Source organism: Nilaparvata lugens, chromosome 2 (genome assembly GCF_014356525.2).
Source record: "Nilaparvata lugens isolate BPH chromosome 2, ASM1435652v1, whole genome shotgun sequence".
Classification (NCBI taxonomy): Eukaryota; Metazoa; Arthropoda; class Insecta; order Hemiptera; family Delphacidae; genus Nilaparvata; species Nilaparvata lugens.
In genome coordinates, this window is record NC_052505.1 from 34,887,638 (window position 1) to 34,911,072 (window position 23,435).

A 23,435-nucleotide genomic window follows, 5' to 3' on the forward strand; every position below is an offset into this window, starting at 1 on the left:
GGTTAGGAAAAGCTTTGGTTAGTGAAAGCTTAGGTTAGAAAAAGCTTCAGGTTAGGAAAAACTTGGGTTAGGAAAAACTTAGGTTAGGAAAACTTCAGCTTAGGAGAAGCTTGGGTTAGGAAAAGCTCAGATTAGAAAAAGCTTAGTTTAGGAGAGATTTGGTCTTGGCCCAGGCTCAGTAAGCTTTGGTCAGACTTGTTCAGGTTAGTAAGTATTTGGCTTGATTCAAGAGTTTATTTAATTAAAATTTATCATTGTCATAAGAAAATTTGATCAAAAGTAAAGGTTTGTACATTGTTCATCAATTCTTCAACTCCTTGTTTTCAACTTTGAAGTTCCTCCCATATTCCTAGAGTTCTTATCTCTATCTTTTGAAAAATCTCTTTATCTCAACTCTTGAATCCTATCTCAATGTTCAATTATTCCATTCAATCATCTCAATTACTATAAATGTAAATGACTTGAGACTGGTTTAATTGGAATCGTCCTCAATAAAAATACAATTTGGCAAATTTGAAGTAACCAAAATTTATTGAAAATACAAATAATAATGAACATTTCAATTCTTTCATTACAAAAAATCACTAATCTCTGTAGTGTTTCAGTTAGCTATAACAACTCTCTTGTTAAATGAATAAAAACTCTCCAGAATAATATTTAATTTCTATTTAATTCATCAATTATATTGTATTTCAATGTCCATGCTTGCCTGCAGTTACTCTTGAATCACTTTCAAAGAAGTTGAATTGATGCCTACATTCATTCGAGCAATCGCTTATTTTGAATTCTTCAACTAGGCCGTTTATCAGAGTCAGCTGTTGCATTGGCTTCTTACTTCAGAAATTAATACTTGTTTTTTTAATGTTTAAATTAGTCTTTTAGGATGAAATTCATATTACCGACACCTATTTTTTCTTCCTCTTCAATTAAAAAAAAATTGATTGATATCTTCAAAAATAGTTGAGATACAATTGTGCAGTACAGTATCATGAGATACAATAGTCAGGTATACCAAAAATTACTAATTCCTGTTGTGTTTCTGGGTCAGCTTTAGAAACTCTAATGTTAAATTAATGGGAACTCCCCAGAATAATATCTAATTTCTATTTAATTCATCAATTATATTGTATTTCAATGTCCATGCTTGCCTGCAGTTACTCTTGAATCACTTTCGAAGAAGTTGAATTGATGCCAACATTCATTCAAGCAATCACTTATTTTGAAATCTTTAATTCGGCCATATCTGATTCAGCTGTGCTATTTCGGCTTCATTATTCACAGTTCATTCTTCATTGTTAACATAACCTCATTCTTCATTGTTGTCTCACTTCAGAAATTCAAACAGTTTTTTTTAATATTTTAATTAGTCTTTTAAAATAAAATTCATAGTATCAACTCCTATTTTTCCTTTCTCTTTCATCAGAAAAAAAAATTAAGTTGATATCTTCAAAAATAGTTGAGATACTAACATATTTATAGAATCGTCCTTTCTTCAAAATAAGGTTAGTTTTGAAACAGCCATTTCTAATATTAAAATCGAACTGAATTGTATAAAAATAGGCCAGCACACTTTTTTTTTCCTCATGCACTTTCAATCTTATTTTATATCCTGAAAAAGGACGAAGGAGTAAGTCAATTGGTTGTCCAACGAACTTGACCTATAAAAAGGATCGAAAAATATGTGTTCAAAATTTGAAGCTATTGTTGAACATACAAACAGACTGAAAACAACTTTTGATTTCAGTAGGTCAAAGGTGATTGAAGCTGATTGATCAATTCATTCTGAAGTTGTTATTGAACATACAAACAGATGGAAAACAACTTTGGATTTCTGTAGGTCAAAGGTGACAACTCGCTAACGTATGTTCGATTACTGTTTTGGCCTTGTGAGAATGTAAGAAAGGCAGAGTATGAGAGACTACCAGTGTCACATAGCTTCACAAAAAATAACTACCAGGACTATTGGCTTTAGTTAACAGTAACATTTGAAACATAAACATCTTATACGATGGGATATCCTCTTATGCTATCTTTTCTCTATGGTAATACTCTGACAAAGTGATATTCACTGCAAAAATGTAGTGTTTTCTACAGCTAACATCAGCACTTCCAGCTCAATTCATGCTAATAGTTCAGGTTGAAACTCACTATATCTTATCCAAAAATTCACCAACAGTATTTCAGTAAGTTCTCAGCAAAAATAGTTGTTTGTTGTTTTATGAATCTTTCCCTAGCTGTAAATCAAGCTATCAGATAAGACCAATCTTGTCCTTTGTCTACAGATCAAGAGAGAGAAGCAAGAAGATGGATTTGCAGAACTTCAATTGACAACAAATAACATAAAACAGGAGCCAACCTTGGAGGAAGCCTCAACTACTACTCAGGTATGTAACAAACAACTATTCTTATTTAATTCTTGTATTGTTTCTGATTGCATTGAAAGATTCACTGACAATACATAATACACAAAAGTAATCAAAGCGTGTAACATATATCAACAATACATGGAATAAGTAGGTAGTAAAAATGCAGTTTTAATATTGAACTGATAGTGTATTATTGAGATAGCAATGAGTAATCGTTCATGATGTTCCTATTGGCTATCAATATTGAAGTGATTTGATGATTGCAGGGTGAATTGGATGGTAAGTGTGGTCTTTTGCTGGAGAAAAGAATGGCATTTTGTGAGAGTGTTGACATTAAGCAGGTCAACAATACAGAATCTGAATCAATAATGAATCAATTGACAAATTCATCTTATTAACAAGCACTGTTCTGTTGCAATTCTATTTTAAAATGTCAGGACATGCATGATGAACATGTGATACCAATACCATGATGTGCTACCAATTTTGTCCAAAAAGGCTTGATAGTTTTCACCTATCACCCAAGGAAAGTTATCGGTTCCATTTATACCAATATCTTGAGAAATCATGAATGGATTAAATGCCCATGAATAATAAGAAGTCCAGTTCACAGCAAATCAAATTATAATTTCTACAAAACTTGGGCAATTGTAAACGCAAAAATACTCAACAGAACCATTTGATACTTAAAACAGAAGATTCTTACAAGCTAAATACTTATCTGTTTATATTAAACTCATTTATTTGGTTACAGGCTTTCAATATTACACAAAACATTTTACAGAAATTGAGAAAATAATGAAAATATTCAGATATCAATTAAAACATCTTGAACTTCACTTATATAGAAAAATTTCAAGAGGACAAAACACATCTACTACAAGTTTTCAGCCATTTTTCTTTGAGAGTAACGCCTGAAGTTCCAAGTGCCCCACCTAAACACGTCATCAATTGCCAACCTCCCGAATTCGAAAATACAAGTTTACAATCTACATTTTTATTATTCTTAATAGAACTTTATTTTTAATCTGTTTTGAATTTATTTAACCTTTATGTTGTTTATAATTATTTGTTCATTCAGAAAGAGAACTTTATTACAGTAAGTTATTCAACATTAGAATAGCTGATAAATTTCAGGCAGATGTTAAGTCCACATATTGATTACACCGATATTTACTATCAAGTTTTATTGATATTTGAATATCAAATCAAAGATTCGATTTTTTATTGAGAAAAAATGTAATATTACAAATACCCCCCTCTCGACAAAAAAATTTAACTGTTTGAAAATAAAAAAAAAATCACATTACATCATAACACATGGAAGTTATTAAAATTGAATTCGAGAACAGGAACATTTTTTTCTACAAAAACATTACATGTCATCTCATAATTGAAAATTATTATAAAAATTCATCAATAGCATTTGTTATAAATCTCCAAACAATATTTCAAAGTTTAGAATAACAAAATTATTTTTGATTTAGCTTTATGATTCAAGGAAATTATCTCAACAGAAAATTTAATATATTTAAAAAATAGTTCATGAAATTTTACATAAGTTTAGTAAATAAAAAAAAATCAAATGTTATTGCATAAAAATTTAGTATGTTGAACAGAATTTTTAATGAATTGATGAATTGTTACATTTAATTTTCATATAAAATTTCATTAAATTAAAAAAATGACCATTTCTTTCACTGTTGATGTAGTTGATTTTTATCAATATGTATTTTGAAAAAAATCCGTTAAGGCACTCAGTATGAATTTCAGTTAAGAGTGACTCCAAACGAACTTGATTTTCCGTTTGTGATGACATGTGTTGGGCTGATCTGGATACACAAAATATCAGTCAGCATGGCCTCATGCTTGTAGTCGACTGGAGCATGCCAAGCTGGATACAGGAGACATCTGTTAGCATGGCCTCATGCTTGTGGTAGACTGATACACACGCCAAGCTCACTCAAAGTCACGTAAATAGTGTATTAGACATACAGTGTACATTTCAGGCCTGAAATGACAGTGTAACTTTTTGGAAAAGAGAGAGACGCTGCATGCAGGATTAATTTAGGTGAGGATTAACTTAAGTAAGGTTTGGTTTTTTGATATTTTCAGCTTTCAAGGTTTAGAGTTCAGCATACAGGATTAATTTAGGTGAGGATATTTTGAATCAGTTTCTTTCAGGATACAGTGACTGTTATTTGAGTTTAAAGTTGCAAACTTGGACATGGATGGCAATTACCTCCAGGTAATGTGGTAGTGCAGAAGTTGGCCATCAATGGCAATTGTGACTATTGGGCATAAGTGACAATTGTGGCTATTACCTCCAGGTGATACAGCAGTGCAATATTTTGGGCATGAGTAGCAATTTTGGCTATTAGTCATAAGTGACAATTTCAGCTATTAGGCATGAGTGACAATTTTGGCTATTACCTCCAGGTAATGGGCATGAGCGGCAATGTGGCTATTACCTACTTACAGTAGTGAGAAGCTTCAGTTGCGTAGTTGGCAATCCACTAATGAGTCACACCAATTCAAAAATCACCCAAATGTTCTTAACACTCTTCATGGCATTCACTTGTTTTGTAGGTCCCGAGATTTAAGCGATAATTATTTTGATGTTAACTTCCACGCTGTACCTGTTATTTTAGTATGCTTATAAACTAAAAAGAAAAGTTTGATTACACTACCAATACAATCTAATGAACTTAAAAGTTATTTTCAAGTATGTAATAAGTATAAAATGGAATTTATTGTTAATATCTTATTATACAGTCAGCAACACATCAATTTTCAAAAACAATTCAATTTCAACACCTCAAATTTTGTCAAATTCAATAGAGACATCAATTACAAAAACTTTAATAAAGTATTCAATAATTTCAATACAATCAGTGTAAATCCATAAAGTCCTTTAAATAACTTTTTTATTTATCCATCAATGCTACAACATACAAAAAAAGATCTATCATCACAAGAAGAAAAACCTTAACACATAGGCCTACATCAATATTATTCAGACAATTGGTCTTCCACTAAAAATCATTTCATAATACAATATAATATCTGCATTTCATAAAATAATCTGGTGACAATTGAAATATTTGCATTTTTATTTGAAAACTTGGTATTTCACATTTATGATTTATCATTCAGTATAACATTTCAAATTTGATCTATGTTTCATTTAGGATTTCAAAGTTATTTATGTGGACAAATCTATAAAATTTTAATTTTAGTTTTATTCAAATAATTTATAAAAAGCAAATTATTCCATATTATTAACCATCGTTTGTTGGATACTATCGTTTATTTCGACTTTTCAATGTTCTAAACACAAACCACATTTCGTGACAATACTTTACTACTAATCATTAAACAAAAAATCATTCAAAACACCAATAATATTTTGCTTCAATGGCAATCAGTATTCATAGGTAATCATTTGTATCTATGGCAATCAACATAAGTAATCATCATTTGCATCTATGGCAATAATAATCAATCAACACAAAAAATATTATCTCATTACTGCCTCTCTAAGTCATAACCTTTGGTTATTCCTTCTTTAGGCAATAATGGTTTTCCATCTCAAAAACAATCATATACCAGCAAAATTCTAATCATCATTCCCCACTAAAAATTCTACATACACTCCAGCATTCATTTCAAACGATAATTAATCATATCAAAGTTCATTGAAAAAATAGTTTTCAAATTTAGAAAAAAAGACATCAATTTAATATTTAAATTTAGCAGAAATTCAAACTTCAACTCATTTCAATTAATAATATTACAAAACTTTTACATTTAATAAAATCATTATTCAAATTAACTTTTATTTATCTTGAACATTTCCTATTTATGACGACACAATTCATTAATACTTTCAAATTTTGAAGTTTTCATTATTATAAAAAAATAATTTATACACATTAGATTAAATTCCAACATTTTCTAAATTGAACCATTTATTTTTCTAATAATTTCTGAATTTGAAGACTGTATAATAACTACAAACCATTTCAAGATTACAATACAAAGAAGATCAAGATGGATAATGGGTGAATAAGTTCCCTAAAAAATGCAAATAAGAGAAAAAGGAATAATGGGTAAATAAATTCCCTACGTAATACAAAGAAGAGAAAGATTAATTGAAGCCTATCCTACATGTCAGTTGAAAACTTTCATAAGGAAGTATATTTAATAAAATATACTACTATTGAATATTGTAGATTCCAAGTATGACTCTAATTTGTTATAACTGTGAGCTATCACTCTCACAGAAACAACTGGTGAAGGAAAATTATTTATACTATTGTTAATGTTAATGTTATTGGGTGGAGAGTTCCTAGATGTCTGTAAGGTAATGTGATAGCAGACTCTAGTATCAGACCACAAAATCAAAAGTATGCAAACAATTTAACAAACATTTGATGTTGCAGTCCTATGGTTTTTATATCACAAACAAGTCAGTCAGATAATCGAGTCCAGCCATATGTGGTTCACGCGCACGCCTCTAAATACACCTACTCAACTACCAAAGATCCAAAGTATTGGACAGCAAAATAAAAAAAATCAAAATGGGTTAAAAGCCCAGAAGAAAACTATAACCTAATTACATATTATGGCTTATGGCATGATATGTAATGAAAGATGAAGAATGGGGACATAATTTGATCTGAAAAACCTAGTTACCTAATATGATACACAACAAAATAGACATAATTAAAATAAGTGATACATAATGAAAAAATATATTGCAAGCACATAATTATTTACACTACAGTAGATAGATTTTAGAAAAGTTAAGTTTTATCAACAATTTGAAGATTAGGAAAATAAGCTACAATTTTAACTTCCAACATTATTTCAGAAGAATACTTAAAATTCACAAATTTAAATGACTATGGACAAGATTGGTTAAGATACTACACAAAGACAGGAAAGAATCGAAAATTGAAAAGATTTAGGGCCAAGAAAATAGGCTACAGGAAAGAAAAAAGACACAATTATGGACTCTTACCATACGCAGAGTGGCGATTATGCTATTCTGAATCCCGGCATAACACAGGATTCCTGATCATAACACAGTGCCGGGGAATACCCTTTCATCATGTGGTTCACTGTCATCATCTTGTAAGTAAGCAACTTGATACAACCTTTGAATACCAACACATCAATGGTGACTTAGCACCTGCTTGGTTTCATCAAACTCATGATTTTGTTCATGGGTTTATTTGTTACAACAAAGCCATTCTGTTCACATCAGTTAGTCAAGTTCACTTGAGAATGCATTGAATTCACCTTTTCAATTCTCAGTTGAACGTTAAATTTATCAACTTGACTCAAAGCAAGATTCATTTTGTTTACATTGTTCCTAACCTCTACAGAAACTTGATTCATGGAAGAATTCACTTTGTTTGCAGTTCCTAACCTTTGATGTAGTAATCTGATTTGTAGAAACGTTTGATTTGTTTACTGTTTTCCTAAACTTCAATATAGCATTAGTACTTTCTTGATAGTTGACTTTCAGTGAAGACAACTCCCTACCTACTTCTCTACTCAATTCTACACTCTCAGTAGGCTTGACATTCTCAACAACAATAGGCCTATCTACATTATCAGAAGCTTGCATGAATTGATCTTGTATCTTATGACGTTATTCTTTATTTAAATAACGATTAGCCTCCTGCTTGGCATCAGTCGGTAGAGCATGAATATTTGATATAATTATATAGTTAGGTCGTGGTTTTTTAATAGAATTCAGTCTCATAAAATCTTTATAGGCCAGATATGAGCTTCCCTTATAACTCTTGTAATTCATTAAAAATAAATATATATAAATATGATACTTATACTATAGTGTTGAGGAATTAAAATAAATTGCACACCATAAACATTTTGATACATATATTAAACAAATAATGCAAAAAATAGATCGAGGCAAAAAATATATAAAGAGCGATAAAAAATATAATATGAAACAAAAACAGGACAATAATTGAAATCAGTAAAATATTACAGGCTAAACTTTATACTCTAGATTTATGGCACGAATCATTACCATGTGCCTTTATCTTAAAATCATATGCATCCTTTTGCATGTAGCTGCGATATGAGCTTGCTAATACTTGTCGACTTGGACAATTCAATTAAAAATAGGTTCTTTGAGATCAACTCGATAAATTGGCAACTAATAATCCAAATATATATATATAATTCTCTAGTACTTAGTAGATTTCTTTATATTGAATATATATTTTATCTCAGGGTGCAAGATTCGGCACCTGATGGAATAGGTAGAGCAATTCATCTAGTGAATTAGAGCTATAACAAACTATCGCAAATTCTATTGCAAAAAATTAAAGATTATATGAATGTGTTTTAATAGCCTAGATTTTATACTTCTTTGATTCAATGGAATTTTCTGAAATGTATTGATCTATATTTTCCTTCAATAAAATACCTTTAATACTAATTTTACTTGCGCAAGTATTTTTCTTATTAAATTCCTTATTTATAATAAAAACCCTTTTGACGAGCTAGCTTTGATTATTAGATAGATTCGAAGCACTAGGGCGCCCATCACTAATTCAATATTTATCACTCACGTGTCGAAAATCTTCTTATAAGCCGCCGATGTCGATCCAACTCCTTGTGGTCCTGGAATATGGTAGCCGGAATCGTCTCTTCCAAGGGGTTATAAATTATTTGAAATTGAAAATGACTTCTGCTTTACAAGAGCATCACAAAGTCTTTTAAGAAATTTAATAATTTTATCTAACTTTAACTTTTACAATTTATTAGCTAGGCATTACGCTCTAAAATATTTGGGGTCCTCTCATGGTGGCATTTGGCTGGCGAGTGATGGTTCTCCTTTCTCAATTTTACAATTCTTATTTCCGACTTTCAAATTAACATAAAATTTGAATATCTTAGTCCTCCGCCATTTAGGTTCAAATAGATCGTACAAAAAATATCAATTATTACTTAGTTGTGTGTTTAATGATTTCTTTGCCTTCGGGCCATATCTATAACATAGACTATACAACAATTTAACATAAATTCCGAACATTTATAGAAATATATATAAATATTTTTGAATTGGCCTACAATTGCCGCCTATTAACTGCTATTGTGCTATTGGTGCATGCAAATTTGATTCAGTATTCATGCGCCTGGTACCTCCTATTTCCTGAATACACTTAATTATTTTTATTTGGTTTTTTACTTATGCTCTCTACATGCTAGCTAATATTCTATATACTAATATTTGTTTCATGCCACCTAATAGTTAGCCACGTGATCATGTGTTCTTTCACATTGCATACTGTTTTGTTGCAATAGAGCTCTGCCAAGGGGTTTTGGTCAGATTCTACGTTGCTCGATTTGGTCGATCTTTAGGTCGCCGATCACTGAATGCATATACCTAACCTCAATCTTCAAAATATTTTATATAATAATATATTTATTAGCAACAAATTCTTTCAAATCCTTTTTAGGTTTTTGTACCATTTAGCCAGAACAAGCTGATGCTATCTAATCTTAATTGTTATCTATTTGGCGATATTAGCCAGTTACTTTATTTCAGACCTATTGATACTTTGGTTAGGGATTTTTATCTACCCAAATTCGATACTTCACAATCTCTACATTCAACACTTCTATTTCAACACTACTACTATCCTGCTGCAAATTACTCTTATCCTCACAATTATTAATCAATGTTTCATGTGTATCTTTCAATAAAAGGTTTATACTAACCTGTTCTAATCTGATATTAGCAAATTCTTGCTTCATATCATTAAACCTAGCATTTTGATCTTGTTTCGAATTGTCAATTTTAGCATTTTGCTCATCAAACCTAGCATTTTGCTCATCAAACATTTGCTTTATGATAGCTATTAACTCATCTTCAATTCTAATATTTTCCATATTGTATGCCATTTTGCTAGTTTGCACAGATATATATTCATTACCTAGAATTTGACTGCTCTAGAATTGACCTCCCACTCAGCAGCATTTTACCATTCATAACCTATCAAGATATTATAGACTACTAATAATTTCTATAACTGGGGATGTATTTTTATATCTAGGGTGAACCATTTGGGACATAACATTTTGTAATTCGGTCCCACCACAAGGGTAACATTTTTACCATGCTACCAATTTTGTCCAAAAAAGTTTGATAGTTTTCACCTATCACCCAAGGAAAGTTATTGGTTCCATTTATACCAATATCTTGAGAAATCATGAATGGATTTAATGCCCATGAATAATAAGAAGTCCAGTTCACAGCAAATCAAATTATAATTTCTACAAAACTTGGGCAATTGTAAACGCAAAAATACTCAACAGAACCATTTGATACTTAAAACAGAAGATTCTTACAAGCTAAATACTTATCTGTTTATATTAAACTCATTTATTTGGTTACAGGCTTTCAATATTACACAAAACATTTTACAGAAATTGAGAAAATAATGAAAATATTCAGATATCAATTAAAACATCTTGAACTTCACTTATATAGAAAAATTTCAAGAGGACAAAACACATCTACTACAAGTTTTCAGCCATTTTTCTTTGAGAGTAACGCCTGAAGTTCCAAGTGCCCCACCTAAACACGTCATCAATTGCCAACCTCCCGAATTCGAAAATACAAGTTTACAATCTACATTTTTATTATTCTTAATAGAACTTTATTTTTAATCTGTTTTGAATTTATTTAACCTTTATGTTGTTTATAATTATTTGTTCATTCAGAAAGAGAACTTTATTACAGTAAGTTATTCAACATTAGAGTAGCTGATAAATTTCAGGCAGATGTTAAGTCCACATATTGATTACACCGATATTTACTATCAAGTCTTATTGATATTTGAATATCAAATCAAAGATTCGATTTTTTATTGAGAAAAAATGTAATATTACAATAAACATCTTGCATGTTTCATCATCAGCAAGAGGCTTCTAATATGAAATATAAACAACCAATAATAAAAAATAAACTTCTGAATCACAAATTATTTAGATACAAAAATATACCTCAATTTATTTATATACCTCAATATACAAAATATTTCTCAATTTACCTCATATAGTGGAGGAAAAAGAGAAGTGAAAAAAAATAAACCACAAAAATCAAAGATACAAAAAACTAACCTCAATAATTTTTCTCAAAGCCTTTTGCTGTGATGATACAACAATGCATGACGAAATGTTAGTACACACATGTTCATCATGCATGTCCTGTCATTAGTAGTGTAATATTACATTTTCTCGATTAAAATCGAATCTTCAATTCGATATTTCAAAATATTAAAAACTTGATAGCAAATATTGGTGTAATTGATATATGGACTTAACTTGTAACTGGGAATTTATCAGATACATTTGTGTTGACTACTGTAACAAAGTTCTATTTCTGAATTAACAAATAATTTTAAACAACATAAAGGGTGAATAAAATTTCAAAACAGTTTTAAAATAAAGTTTTATTGAGTATAATAAGTGAAACTTGTAAATTTGTATTTTTTATTACTTGGCAATCGATGCCCACTTTGAAGCTCTAGGCACTTGTCTCAGGCATTTCTGCCAGGGGTCTCTCTCAAATTTTTTAATGGCTGGCTTATGTTAGGAGTGTTTGGCTGCTGTTGAAATTTTCCTAAATAATTGAAAGTTAAGATGTTTTATTTGTGATCTAAATGTTTTTGTAAAGTTTTTGATGTTATTGAACATACGTGAAATGTAGATTTCAAATTTTCTTTTCATTTTGTGTTGAATTTCTCGTTTAATGTTGAAAGCCATAAGCCTGTTTTGAAACCTGTAAACGATAGATAAGTATTCTTAATTTATAAGTTATATATTTTGATCTTGATTTGAAACAATAATTTCTGAGTTTTTGTGAAAGCTTTTGAATCTATTTTGATGAACAGATCAAACATATTTGTAACCTCAATCATGTTCAATCTATATTGGTCCATGTATGATTATTTGTTCTGGTGTAAACTGAAATTTTGAATCATTTTTAAAAATTATAATTTGATTTGCTCTGAACTGGATTTGTTATTCATAGGCATTAGATCCATTCATGATTTATCAAGACTTTAGCATATTTGGAGCCGATGACTTTCCTTTAGGTGATAGGTTAAAGCTATCCAACCTATTAGTATAAATTGGTAGCACGCCAGTAGCTATCCATAGTTTCAATTTTACAACTCTACTTCTGTATTTCTCAAATAATACTATTCACCATTCATATTTGAATTACTCTTTAAAAGTATTTCAACCACTTGACAATTAGCAGTCAGATCAATAAGTTTCTACAATACTGTCAATATCTTATTTCTCATGTCACATTACAACAAGTGTCTGCAGTGGGGAGTTTCGTTTTAGGAGAAATTTACATTCTGTGATCAGAAATTTAAATATTCTAATCTATTTAATCAACATATATTTCCAGAGCTATAAATTTCTGAGTTTTTTTATGTTGACTTATCAATCAAATGCTTGTTCCCAATCTCTGCTCTCATTTGATCATAGTACCACTGTTTGTGTATGAGCAGTGTTGTGATGTGAATATATTTGCAGATGGCGACAGTTGCAGTAGATAGCAGCCAAGAACCAGTACCAGAGTGCAGCACTGCATTAGCTCCAACCGATAATGACTACAGCCAACAACATTATTTAATCCCTGGCTACAATCTAATATTCATCAAAGAAGAAGGTAAGATATAACTGTGTCTTGTTAGTCATATCAAAGAAATGTATTTGACAACACATACTTGAATCAAATAAGCTTTAAAATTGAGCTGAGAAACACTGTTCAAGAATAATCATTATAAAACTAAAATCCAAATTAAATGCTGTAATTCACCACGAAGATTTCTGCTACTGCAAATATTGACAACAGGGTAAACAGCTAGATCGAAATTCGATGAGCGCTACTATTATTCGTCAGCCCGGGAATCGAACCCAGTACCTCCTAATTGCCGATCAGGAATGCTTACCCGTAAACCAATCTCTGGATAGCAGTGCTCATTTTATACGAAGCCATATTTACAGCCAGCCAGTCTACAGATAGAAATTACTGAGATATTGTAATTATTAAAATGTCTTTTCCATCTGTTCAAGAATAGTTTGTTGTATTTTCTCAAGTAATGTTGTATGTTTATTTTTATAGATTCCCACGATGGAGAAGACATTTCAGAAGAAGTTGACTTTGGCGCAGTGCAGAGTGAAGCAGAGATGTGGCCCTCTATCAGCGGCACTGCCAATACAACAGAAGTGGGTGGACTGAATGCACATTCAATCTCTACAGTGGAAAAGTGCACTGAGCCATCTTCGGCTGGCAAAGAGACCAAGCTCTACAGCTGTGCTGACTGCAGCTATGAAACTCCATGGATTACTGCTTTGAAGAGACACATTAGAACACACACTGGGGAAACACCATTTAGTTGTAACTTCTGTGACTACAAATTTGCTACTTTAGGTAATTTGAAGAGGCACATCAGAACACACACTGGTGAAAAACCATTTAGTTGCGAATTCTGTGACTTTAAATTTGGTACTTCAAGTGATTTGAAGAGGCACATCAGATCACACACTGGTGAAAAACCATTTAGTTGTGACCTTTGTGAATTTAAATTTGCTACTCCAGCCAATTTAAAAGAGCATATCAAAACACATACAGGTGAGAAACCATTCAGTTGTGACCTTTGTAACTTCAAATGTGCTACTTTAAGCAAATTGAAGAGGCACAGAAGAACACACACTGGTGAAAAACCATTTAGTTGTAACTTTTGTGACTACAAATGTGCTACTTCAAGTGCTTTGAAGAGACACATCAGAACACACACTGGTGTAAAACCATATAGTTGCGAATTTTGTGACTTTAAATGTGCTACATCAGGCCATTTGAAAATACATATCACATCACATACAGGTGAAAAACCATTCAGTTGCGAATTTTGTGACTTTAAATATGCTACTTCAAGTGCTTTGAAGAGACACATCAAAACACACACTGGTGAAAAATCATTTAGTTGTGACTTTTGTGACTTTAAATTTGCTGCTTCTGCCAATTTGAAAGAGCATATCAGAACACATACAGGTGAGAAACCATTCAGTTGCGAATTTTGTGACTTTAAATGTGCTACTTCAGGCCATTTGAAAATACATATCAGATCACATACAGGTGAAAAACCATTTAGTTGTAACTTTTGCAACTACAAATGTACTACTTCAGCCAGTTTAAAAGTTCATATCAGAACACATACTGGTGAAAAACCATTTAGTTGCGAATTTTGCGACTTTAAATTTGCTACTGCAGGTAATTTGAAAGTACATATTCGAACACATACAGGTTAAAAACCTTTTGGTTGCAAATTTTGTGACCATAAATGTTCTCGTTCAACTGATTTGAAGAAACACTTATGAAAACACACTGGAGGAGAGTCGGTGAAAAAATAATTGTGAGATATTTATTTATACAATATGATAATTTCCACTGAATCTAACAATACCCATAGTGGTACAAAACAAAATAGCACTGTACATGTATAAACTATAAATTAATGTAAAACTAGAATATTATTATGACTTTGATTTGATAAAGTAGAATTGAAGGGTGCTAAACAATAACGTTGTAAGTCCCAAATAACAATTTGTTCAGGAGAAGCAAAAAACTGAAACATGCCATTGTACTCAACATGCAAGGAATATGTTCCAGAGATATGATGCATAGGAATAAATAACAGATTGAATTGAATTGTTAAAATCTTTATTCATAAACATGTACAGGTACATTAGGAACAGCGTCAATATACAAACAACATAAACATAAAATGTAGTAGAATAGTAAAAAGTAGTAAGTCTCAAACCTCCTATATATATAAATAAACAAAATTCGATAATCAACAATCACAAACGCACAGTGCTATTTGCAAACTCCTGCAGGGAGTACAGACACAATGATATTAAAAACTCCTTGAGTTTTATACTTAATTTTTTAATGTTCTCTATTGCCTGTAATTCTAAAGGCAGCATTGTGAAGTATTTCCTTCCCATGTAGTGCGTCTTTTTCTTAAAAAATTCTAACCTATGTCTTCCCGTTATCCTCCCAAATCTAGTATTGTACCCATGAGTCTCATTCCGTAGCTCTTCTACAGGGTAATTCCTAACATACATGATTACATCAAATACGTATTGCCCGTAAACTATAAGAATGCCAAGCTGCGAAAAAACCAGTTTTACAGATTCCATTCTCTTTAGATTCATCATTATTCTGAGTGCTTTTTTCTGTTGAATGAGAATTCTATCAAGATTGCTTTTGGTCGTGGCTCCGTAGATGCATAAACCATAGGCCAGATGGGAGTGTACCAGTGAATGATAAAGCGTTTTCATAGTTGGAAGACTGCATTTATTTGACATTTGTCCTAAAGCATACAACCCAGGGGAGATTTTTTTGACTACCTGACAAACATGACTATTCCAGGATAAATTACTGTCGATTTCTAAACCCAGGAATCGTGTACCGATTACTAATTCCAACATTTCATTATTAATAAGGACATTTGGGCAAATTTCATTTTTTCTCTGACTCGTCGAAAATGAAATTACGACTGACTTCCCCCCATTCAGAAGAAGGTTCCTGTCATTGAGAAATTTATTGATAAGAGAAAGGTCAGTTGCGGATGTCTCTTCTACACTTTGCAATGTATTACCTGAGAAGATGACATTAGCGTCATCTGCATAGAGATACAAAGTAGCTTGCTCTTGGAAAACTCTAGGCAACCCCTTGATGTAACAGATAAATAACAGCGGGCCCAATATTGTCCCCTGAGGCACACCATAATTCAAATGTCTAATGTTGGAGCGATATTTGTTTTTGTAGCGCAGCGTTTCAGTTTCATCTATATGTTCAATCTCTACGAATTGCTGCCTATCTTTCAAATAGGAGGAGAACCAAGTACGCTCCTTTCCGTTCACTCCCAGGGTGTTTAATGAGTCTATCAACATATCATGCCTCACACTGTCGAAAGCGCGGCTCATATCTAAGAACGTACCTATAGTTTTTATCTCCCCTGTCTATAGCACTGATGATAGAATCGATGAAATCCACTCCGGCTGTTACCGTGGATTTCCCCGATCGGAAGCCATGCTGCTCCTTGTCTATTAAATTATTTTTTTCTAGGTATTCCATCAATTGAATATACACTACCCGCTCAAATATCTTTGAGAAAACAGATAAAATCGATAATGGCCTAAAACATGCTGGATCCTTGACATTACCCTTTTTAAATATAGGAAATACCCGGGCTATCTTCAAAGTATTTGGAAAGTGTCCAGATATTAAGGATGAGTTTATCAAATGACTCAGGGGTTTGATAATTGCAGGTAAGACTGCTTTAACAACCGTGATTGGGATGTCGTCCGGCCCTGAGGAAAGTTTATTTTCGAAAGACATTATTATTTTTATCAAGTCTGACTCAGAAATATAGTTGAATTTGAATTTAAGAGTGGAATCACAGTTTTGATGATTGGATGTGTTTATAGGCCTATCAGGAATATTCGGTCTTACAAATTTATCTACTGCTGTCACAAAAAAGTCATTAAAACAATTACTAATGCTAGTAGGATCTTTTAGAAGATTTCCATTGTCTTCAACACACAGAGTTATTTCAGCCTCTGTCATTTTATGCTCAGAGATAGCTAATATCTCGGGCTTTAGCTCCTCCAAGGTAATTCTCAACAAGTTTAAGCGTGAGGGCAAGTGTAGCACATTCTGGTGTAAAATTGAGATTCTATCATTCGCCTTTTGAGACACATTAGTAGCTGGGTGCGAGTGAGAAGGTGTCAAATTGTCAAGAGGAACATTAATATCCATTGCTAAATTCAAAATAGAGGTATTGTGTTTTTTAGAAGCTTCAGTATTATTCATCTCAAAACCAGTCCGCCAAATCGAAGCGATGTGGAATCGAGATCACGACGACGTTGGTCGTGAGCCACCATAGAGAGCCACCAGACTCCTTCGTAAAGCAATCAGAACGTCCTTGGCTTCATTTCTACTGACGTCATTGGTACCCCCTTGAATCACCAACACATCATTCCCGCCAAAATCCGTCAATCCATCCGGCATGACATCAAGAAACCTGGCCCCCGGCTTCACAAATGAAGTGAAATTCAAGTTGCTTTTCCTCTTGAAGTGTCTTCCGACATCTCTACCCTGGCTGTCAGCTTAGTGGTGAACCGTGAGACTAGGAGTGGCTGGACTGGGTTCACACTGTTTTGAAACTACAGCATCACTATCGACATTTGAATTTGAAATGCTCGTTCGACTTGGTTTAATTCCATTATTCGACTTGGTTTGTTTGCTACCATTCTTCATGGATTTATAACGCAAGCTCTTATTTTTATTAGAGCTATCTCTTAACAAGCTGTTCTCATTCCTCAGAGCATTGTTGTCAGCCTCCAAGGTTTCAATTGTCACTGACATTGCTCTTAGCTGACTTCTAACATCTCCATTCTCTCTTTCAAATTCCAGCGTTACTGACTTGATCTGTTCCCTCTGTGTTTCAACTTGTTTCTGAAGAGATTCAATTTGCATTTTTAAGTCTTGTGAATACGCAATCATATCATCACGCTGCTGTAGAAGCTCTATTGCACGCAAACTAGGCGATTCATTGTTTGAGACTGTTCTTGCTGTTGGTGTGTTGACACCCATATCGCACATTGCTCGTTGAGGTGAATGAATACCCTTACAACTGACAGGAGTGGATGGCAACTTATCCGTGCACAGAGGAGTTGATTGTCTGACAGAAGAGTCATTGATCACGGTACTTGCGGAGGCCAGATCAGGAGCTGGATGATCGTGCTTCCCGCTTGTTTCTAAAACTGTATGAACCTGGGCGTTTGTTTTCAAAGTATATGGACAGCCATTGTTTAGACATCTCCACGAAACTCTTCCGTCTAGCATTGTACGTTGTTTTCTGAATTTGAACCCGTTGACCTCTATAGCATCGTTACCCCTTTGTGTTGAAGATCTATTTATTGTTGGCAACATACTTATAATCTATTACAGTAGTAATTGTGCGGTGTTCTTATTCTGTGATTCAAAACTTTATTTGATGCCCGATCTATAAAGTTCTTGCAAGTGAAGTATCAGAGAGGAAGGAAAACTGGAAGGAAAATTGACAAGTGCCGAGAGAGCTATCAAGGTGGTAAAAAGAAGCTCCTGATAGGGTAAAGGGAAAGGAAACAATATATTAAAGGCCTTGTAGCCACGTCAGTTTGCAAAAATCACAAGAGCGAGATATAGCTCGATGAAATTAATTTAAAAAGTGCCGCACTTGTTTGTCATGGTTACATATAAATAAGATCTGTAATTATGCAGTTGCAGTATAAATAAGTAGGTAAACAAAAAACAGCTGGTTAATCTACTTCACCAGTCAGCAGAGCAGTATAGATAACACTATATTGAAAACAGTTTATCGCGTTATCTATCAGATTAGAACCTACACCCCTGCCATCACACTTAAGCTGTCAATAGCAGTTACGATGGAATCGTAGGAAAGACGAACCACTCAGTCAAAACGACAAGAAATAGCACGTGTATGCCAGTGGCAACGAAAAATGGAGTCAAAGTGTCCAAAATCGTGTGTGATCCGCGTTATTCTAGTCACCAACCGGTCCTGCAGTTATGGAATTCTTAAAAGAACAGGTACTTCACACTACCTAAAACTTCTGAACTACATGAATTTCACATTTGTTAGTAAATAACCACTGTAAAATTATGAAATTTGCGGAGCGAATTTCTCAACAACATTACAAAGTAGCCCAGTGCTACCAACACCAGATGAAAATGTTCATTAAAGACATTTTATTGATTAGAACAACATTTAAACTAACATGAAAAAATATTTCCTTTTACTTAAATACTATACAAGGAGTAAAATAAAAAAATGATGATTTACTTGATTGAATTTATTGATAATGCTTCACTCTGAAAATATGTTTTGATCACAATAAGAATTCAAATAATATGAAAAAATATATACTTTTACTATTCCTTTTACCCATTAGGAATAAAATAAAAAAATGATAATTCACTTGACTGAAATTGATTATTTCGACAGCATCCTTTCTAAGCATCAATACTTTGACTTGATAGAATGTTTGAATAAAAGTCTTTTGCGTTTCTACTCATAAATTCAATTCAATTTCTTTATTCCAATACAAAAACAATGTACAATATAGAACAGAATAATAATTATGGAATAATTATTTCCCCGCATGGACTGTTGATCCGTGCGCGGGGAAAGAGTACACAATCTATACAGGCAATACAAGTGCAAAAAACAGTCAATAATTTATATTGATTCAAGCTTAACCTATAAATAAAAAAAAAAAAGTTAAATCCTGTAATGTATAAAATACAAACTGTATGAATGATGATTCACACAGCACAAGTACCCGACTCAGAATACTTCATCTTCTTGTGAGCTATCTGAACTGACGATTTAACAACCTTAAATAGAAAGTACAATATAAAAGCAGAATTTAAATAATTAAAATAAATGAGAGAGGCATGAAGGGCTTGGAATACAAAATCACAAACTAGTGAGGTTTGTGGTTGAGCATGTGCCAACTGCTTCGTGTCACCTATATGGCGACTCCAGCAGCGCCGCGGCGGCCACCCGGCCGATTGAGCGGAGCCAAAAACCTACTCTCTTTTTGTAGGCGGCAGCACCAAGTTCTTCTGCATCTATGATTGTTTGTGGGAGGTTTCGATAAATCAAATGGGCAAGTAGAAAGGGATTACTGTTCAGTGACGTTAAGGTTGATCTGGGAAAGTTATATCCGTAATTTATTCGGTGTCTGGTTTGATAATCATGTTGTAAGTTTGTAAAGATATTGGTTTTATTTGTTTTTATAAATGTGAGGATGGATTTCAAGTAAAGCTGGCGGATATCCAGGACCTGGAAATCGGAAAAGAGCTGGTCTGACGAGTATCTGACTGGTTTCTTTAGAATAATTTTTATAAGCGCTCTTTGCGTGACAGCCAGAGGCTCAAGCACAGCGGCCGAGGCACCGCCCCACGCCACTACACCATATTGAAGCAGCGACTGAACATACGCAAAATACACACTCCTGCACTGATCCGCAGCCAGCAACCATGCCAGCTGTGAGAAGGCATACAATAATTTCCTCAATTTCCGTTTAACATTGACAATGTGTGGGGACCAACTCATTTTGTGATCAATTGTTATTCCCAAGTAGCAATACTGCTCCACACGCTCAACCTCGTCACAGCCGCAGGCGGCCGACCGCAGATCACCACAGGAGTGTATTGCAAGCCTTCTCAGCCCAGGATCGCCATCCTGTCTAAAGTATATAGGCAGAGACTTGGTTTTTCCGACATTCAATGATAGGGTGTTCTGGTCAAACCACCTTTTAACTTTTAGTAGGTCTGAGGAGGCCTGTTCATAGACTTCGTCCCAAGAACTTCCAGACGACACTAAAACAGTGTCATCGGCGAATAACAATAGTTTCCCTTCAATATTTACTCTAGTTATGTTATTGATATAGATAGAGAATAGTAGGGGGCCCAGGGTACTACCCTGAACCACACCATACTCGATGCTTTTTGGGTCACTCTGTGTACCGTTGATGGACACAAACTGCGACCTGTTTTCCAAGTAACTAATAAACCAGTCCAGGGATTCAACGCCGGCGTGCTGGAGTTTCACTATCAATTTATGTCTATCAATAGAATCGAATGCTTTTGCCAGGTCGAGGAATGTGACAATCACCCGTTTTTTCCACTTATGTATCTTATTAATTCAAAAAGCGCGTGGGAGGTACCCCTGTCTTGTCTGAAGCCAAATTGAGAATTGGAAATTATTTTCTCACGCTCAAGGTAATTTGTGAGTTATATTTTGACGCATTTTTCAATTATTTTTGATACCGTGCAAAGTATAGAAATTGGCCTGAAGTTTGAGGTAACATTTTTTTGTCCAGACTTAAATATAGGAACAACTTTTGCAATTTCAAAAACATTCGGAAATCTACCTGTTGTGAAACTAAGATTAATTATGTGTAGCAGAGGTAACTGTAGTGTGTTAATGCTGTTTTTAATTAACTTGGTCGGTATTCCATCCCATCCCGGAGCCGAGCCGCCTCTCATACTGACCACTACCGCGATAAGCTCGTTGTGGGTGACGGGACAAAGAGCAAAGACAGCGTCCGTCGCATGGTCGGCGTCGTCCACCTCGAGTGGACCAGTCGGCTGCAGTGCCCCGGCCAACCGCGAGCCAACCGAGGCAAAGTATTCATTGAAGGCATTACCTATTTGTTTAATTTCAGCTGGAGAGGCCTCACCGCCGCGCTCACAGTACGCCTGCAGCGGAAATTTCGGCTTGCCCGTGGATCGACCAGAAACCTCATTAATAACATTCCAGAATTTCCTAGAGTCTCCCCCAGCTTCACTCAATTTATTCTTATAATAATTGTATTTAGAACGCTTAATAGCTGCCTTAAGTGTATTTCGGAATCGAATAAATTTTTGTCTGAGTTGATTATTGTATGGATTTCTCCTGACCTCTTTACTCAACTTGTCACGACGACGCATCGATTGCAGGAGGCCAGAGGTTATCCATGGTTTAATTTTTTTCGTTTTAGCACACACTCTTTTGGATGTTGTGAACTGCTCCAAATTTGTCTGTAGGATCTCATTGAAACTCTCAGCAGCCTCAACATCAGCCGCCTCGACCACCCGTCTCCAACTCTCCACTTTCAAGGCTTCATCAATTCCAGACCAGTTAATGATCTTGGAATATTGGGTGTCACTATTTCTACTCGGTTCTATCAGCAAATTATTCTCTACTTCTAACCCAATTACAAAATGATCAGTTATGCTCGTTTGAAGAATGAAAGAACATGCATTGAAATGGAACGGCAATTTGATAAAGAAATGGTCTATGCATGTATTGCTATTGGGGCGCGTTATCCGGTCTATGCATGATATATAACCACATTCATATAGCATATCCAGATAGCGTTCCTCTTGCGAGTTTATATTTGGGTGAAGGATATCGCAATTTATATCGCCAGCTATGATTTTTAGATATGAAGGGTTAGTGTCGGTATGGAGCAAATTCGTTAAACTATCAATAAAGTATGGAAGAGATGAAGACGGGCTACGATAAATACAGAGAAGTTGACAAGGTGTATTGGCCCAGGTGAAATTCAAGGTCAAGCTCGTTGCTAGCCCACCAATTGAGAACTGGTTACAGGTGACGGAAGATAAGCTATCATTTAAGTACACAACTATGCCATCACATTGATTCAATCCATTGTGACTTCGAAACAGTTGATACCCGTCAAGGCTCATGAGCTCACTATCCTCGTCCAACCATGCCTGGTTAAAATTATAACATTAAATTTAGTTTTAATACCCTGCCACAATATGAGAAATTCATCAAAGTTTTTATTATAGCTTCGAATATTGAGATGAAGTAATCTGAGTCTAACACAATTAATTGTTACATCTATGTTATGCTGAAAACTACTATTTAAATCATCATTGTCAGCAAATTCGGAACATTGTATCAGGACTTCATCTTGATTGTTATTATTCATGGTGAAGAACGGTGCATCATACCGCCTGATTAAAAAGTATGTTAACGGATGCTGCATATAATTTTCTAGTAAAGTATTCATTTTTATGTGGCTTTTAAGATACAAAAATTATTATATAATATATCTACGCTGTTATAAAAGTTGCTAATACTTAATATCAAAACTGAACAATTGAGAAAAAAGATAGAATAGCTAATACCTATTATACCTTATCTTTTCTAGATTAACGATTCACTCTCAAACTTATAAATACATATTTGAAATTTTAAAAGTTTGATACGAGGTATCTATTTTTAAATTATTTTGTTTAAGATCAGGAGACAATTTTCATAATAATTCTTATATGTGTAATTAAGCAAACTTTAATGTATAAAGATTTCATAAATTAAGAGTAAAACGTGTACCTCACTTCCAGTGAAA

The 23,435-nt window shown here is 33.5% G+C and overlaps 1 protein-coding gene across 1 annotated transcript; it reads left to right on the top strand.

Annotated features, from left to right (window-relative positions):
• Nucleotides 1–2,023: 2,023 nt before the first annotated feature.
• LOC111055724 (gastrula zinc finger protein XlCGF57.1-like) lies at nt 2,024–19,483 on the top strand. The gene is made up of 4 exons (XM_039421096.1): nt 2,024–2,042; nt 2,283–2,384; nt 12,966–13,101; nt 13,558–19,483. The coding sequence occupies exons 1-4, from the start codon at nt 2,040–2,042 to the stop codon at nt 14,742–14,744; spliced, it is 1,428 nt and encodes a 475-aa protein (XP_039277030.1). The 5' UTR covers nt 2,024–2,039; the 3' UTR covers nt 14,745–19,483.
• Nucleotides 19,484–23,435: the final 3,952 nt, after the last annotated feature.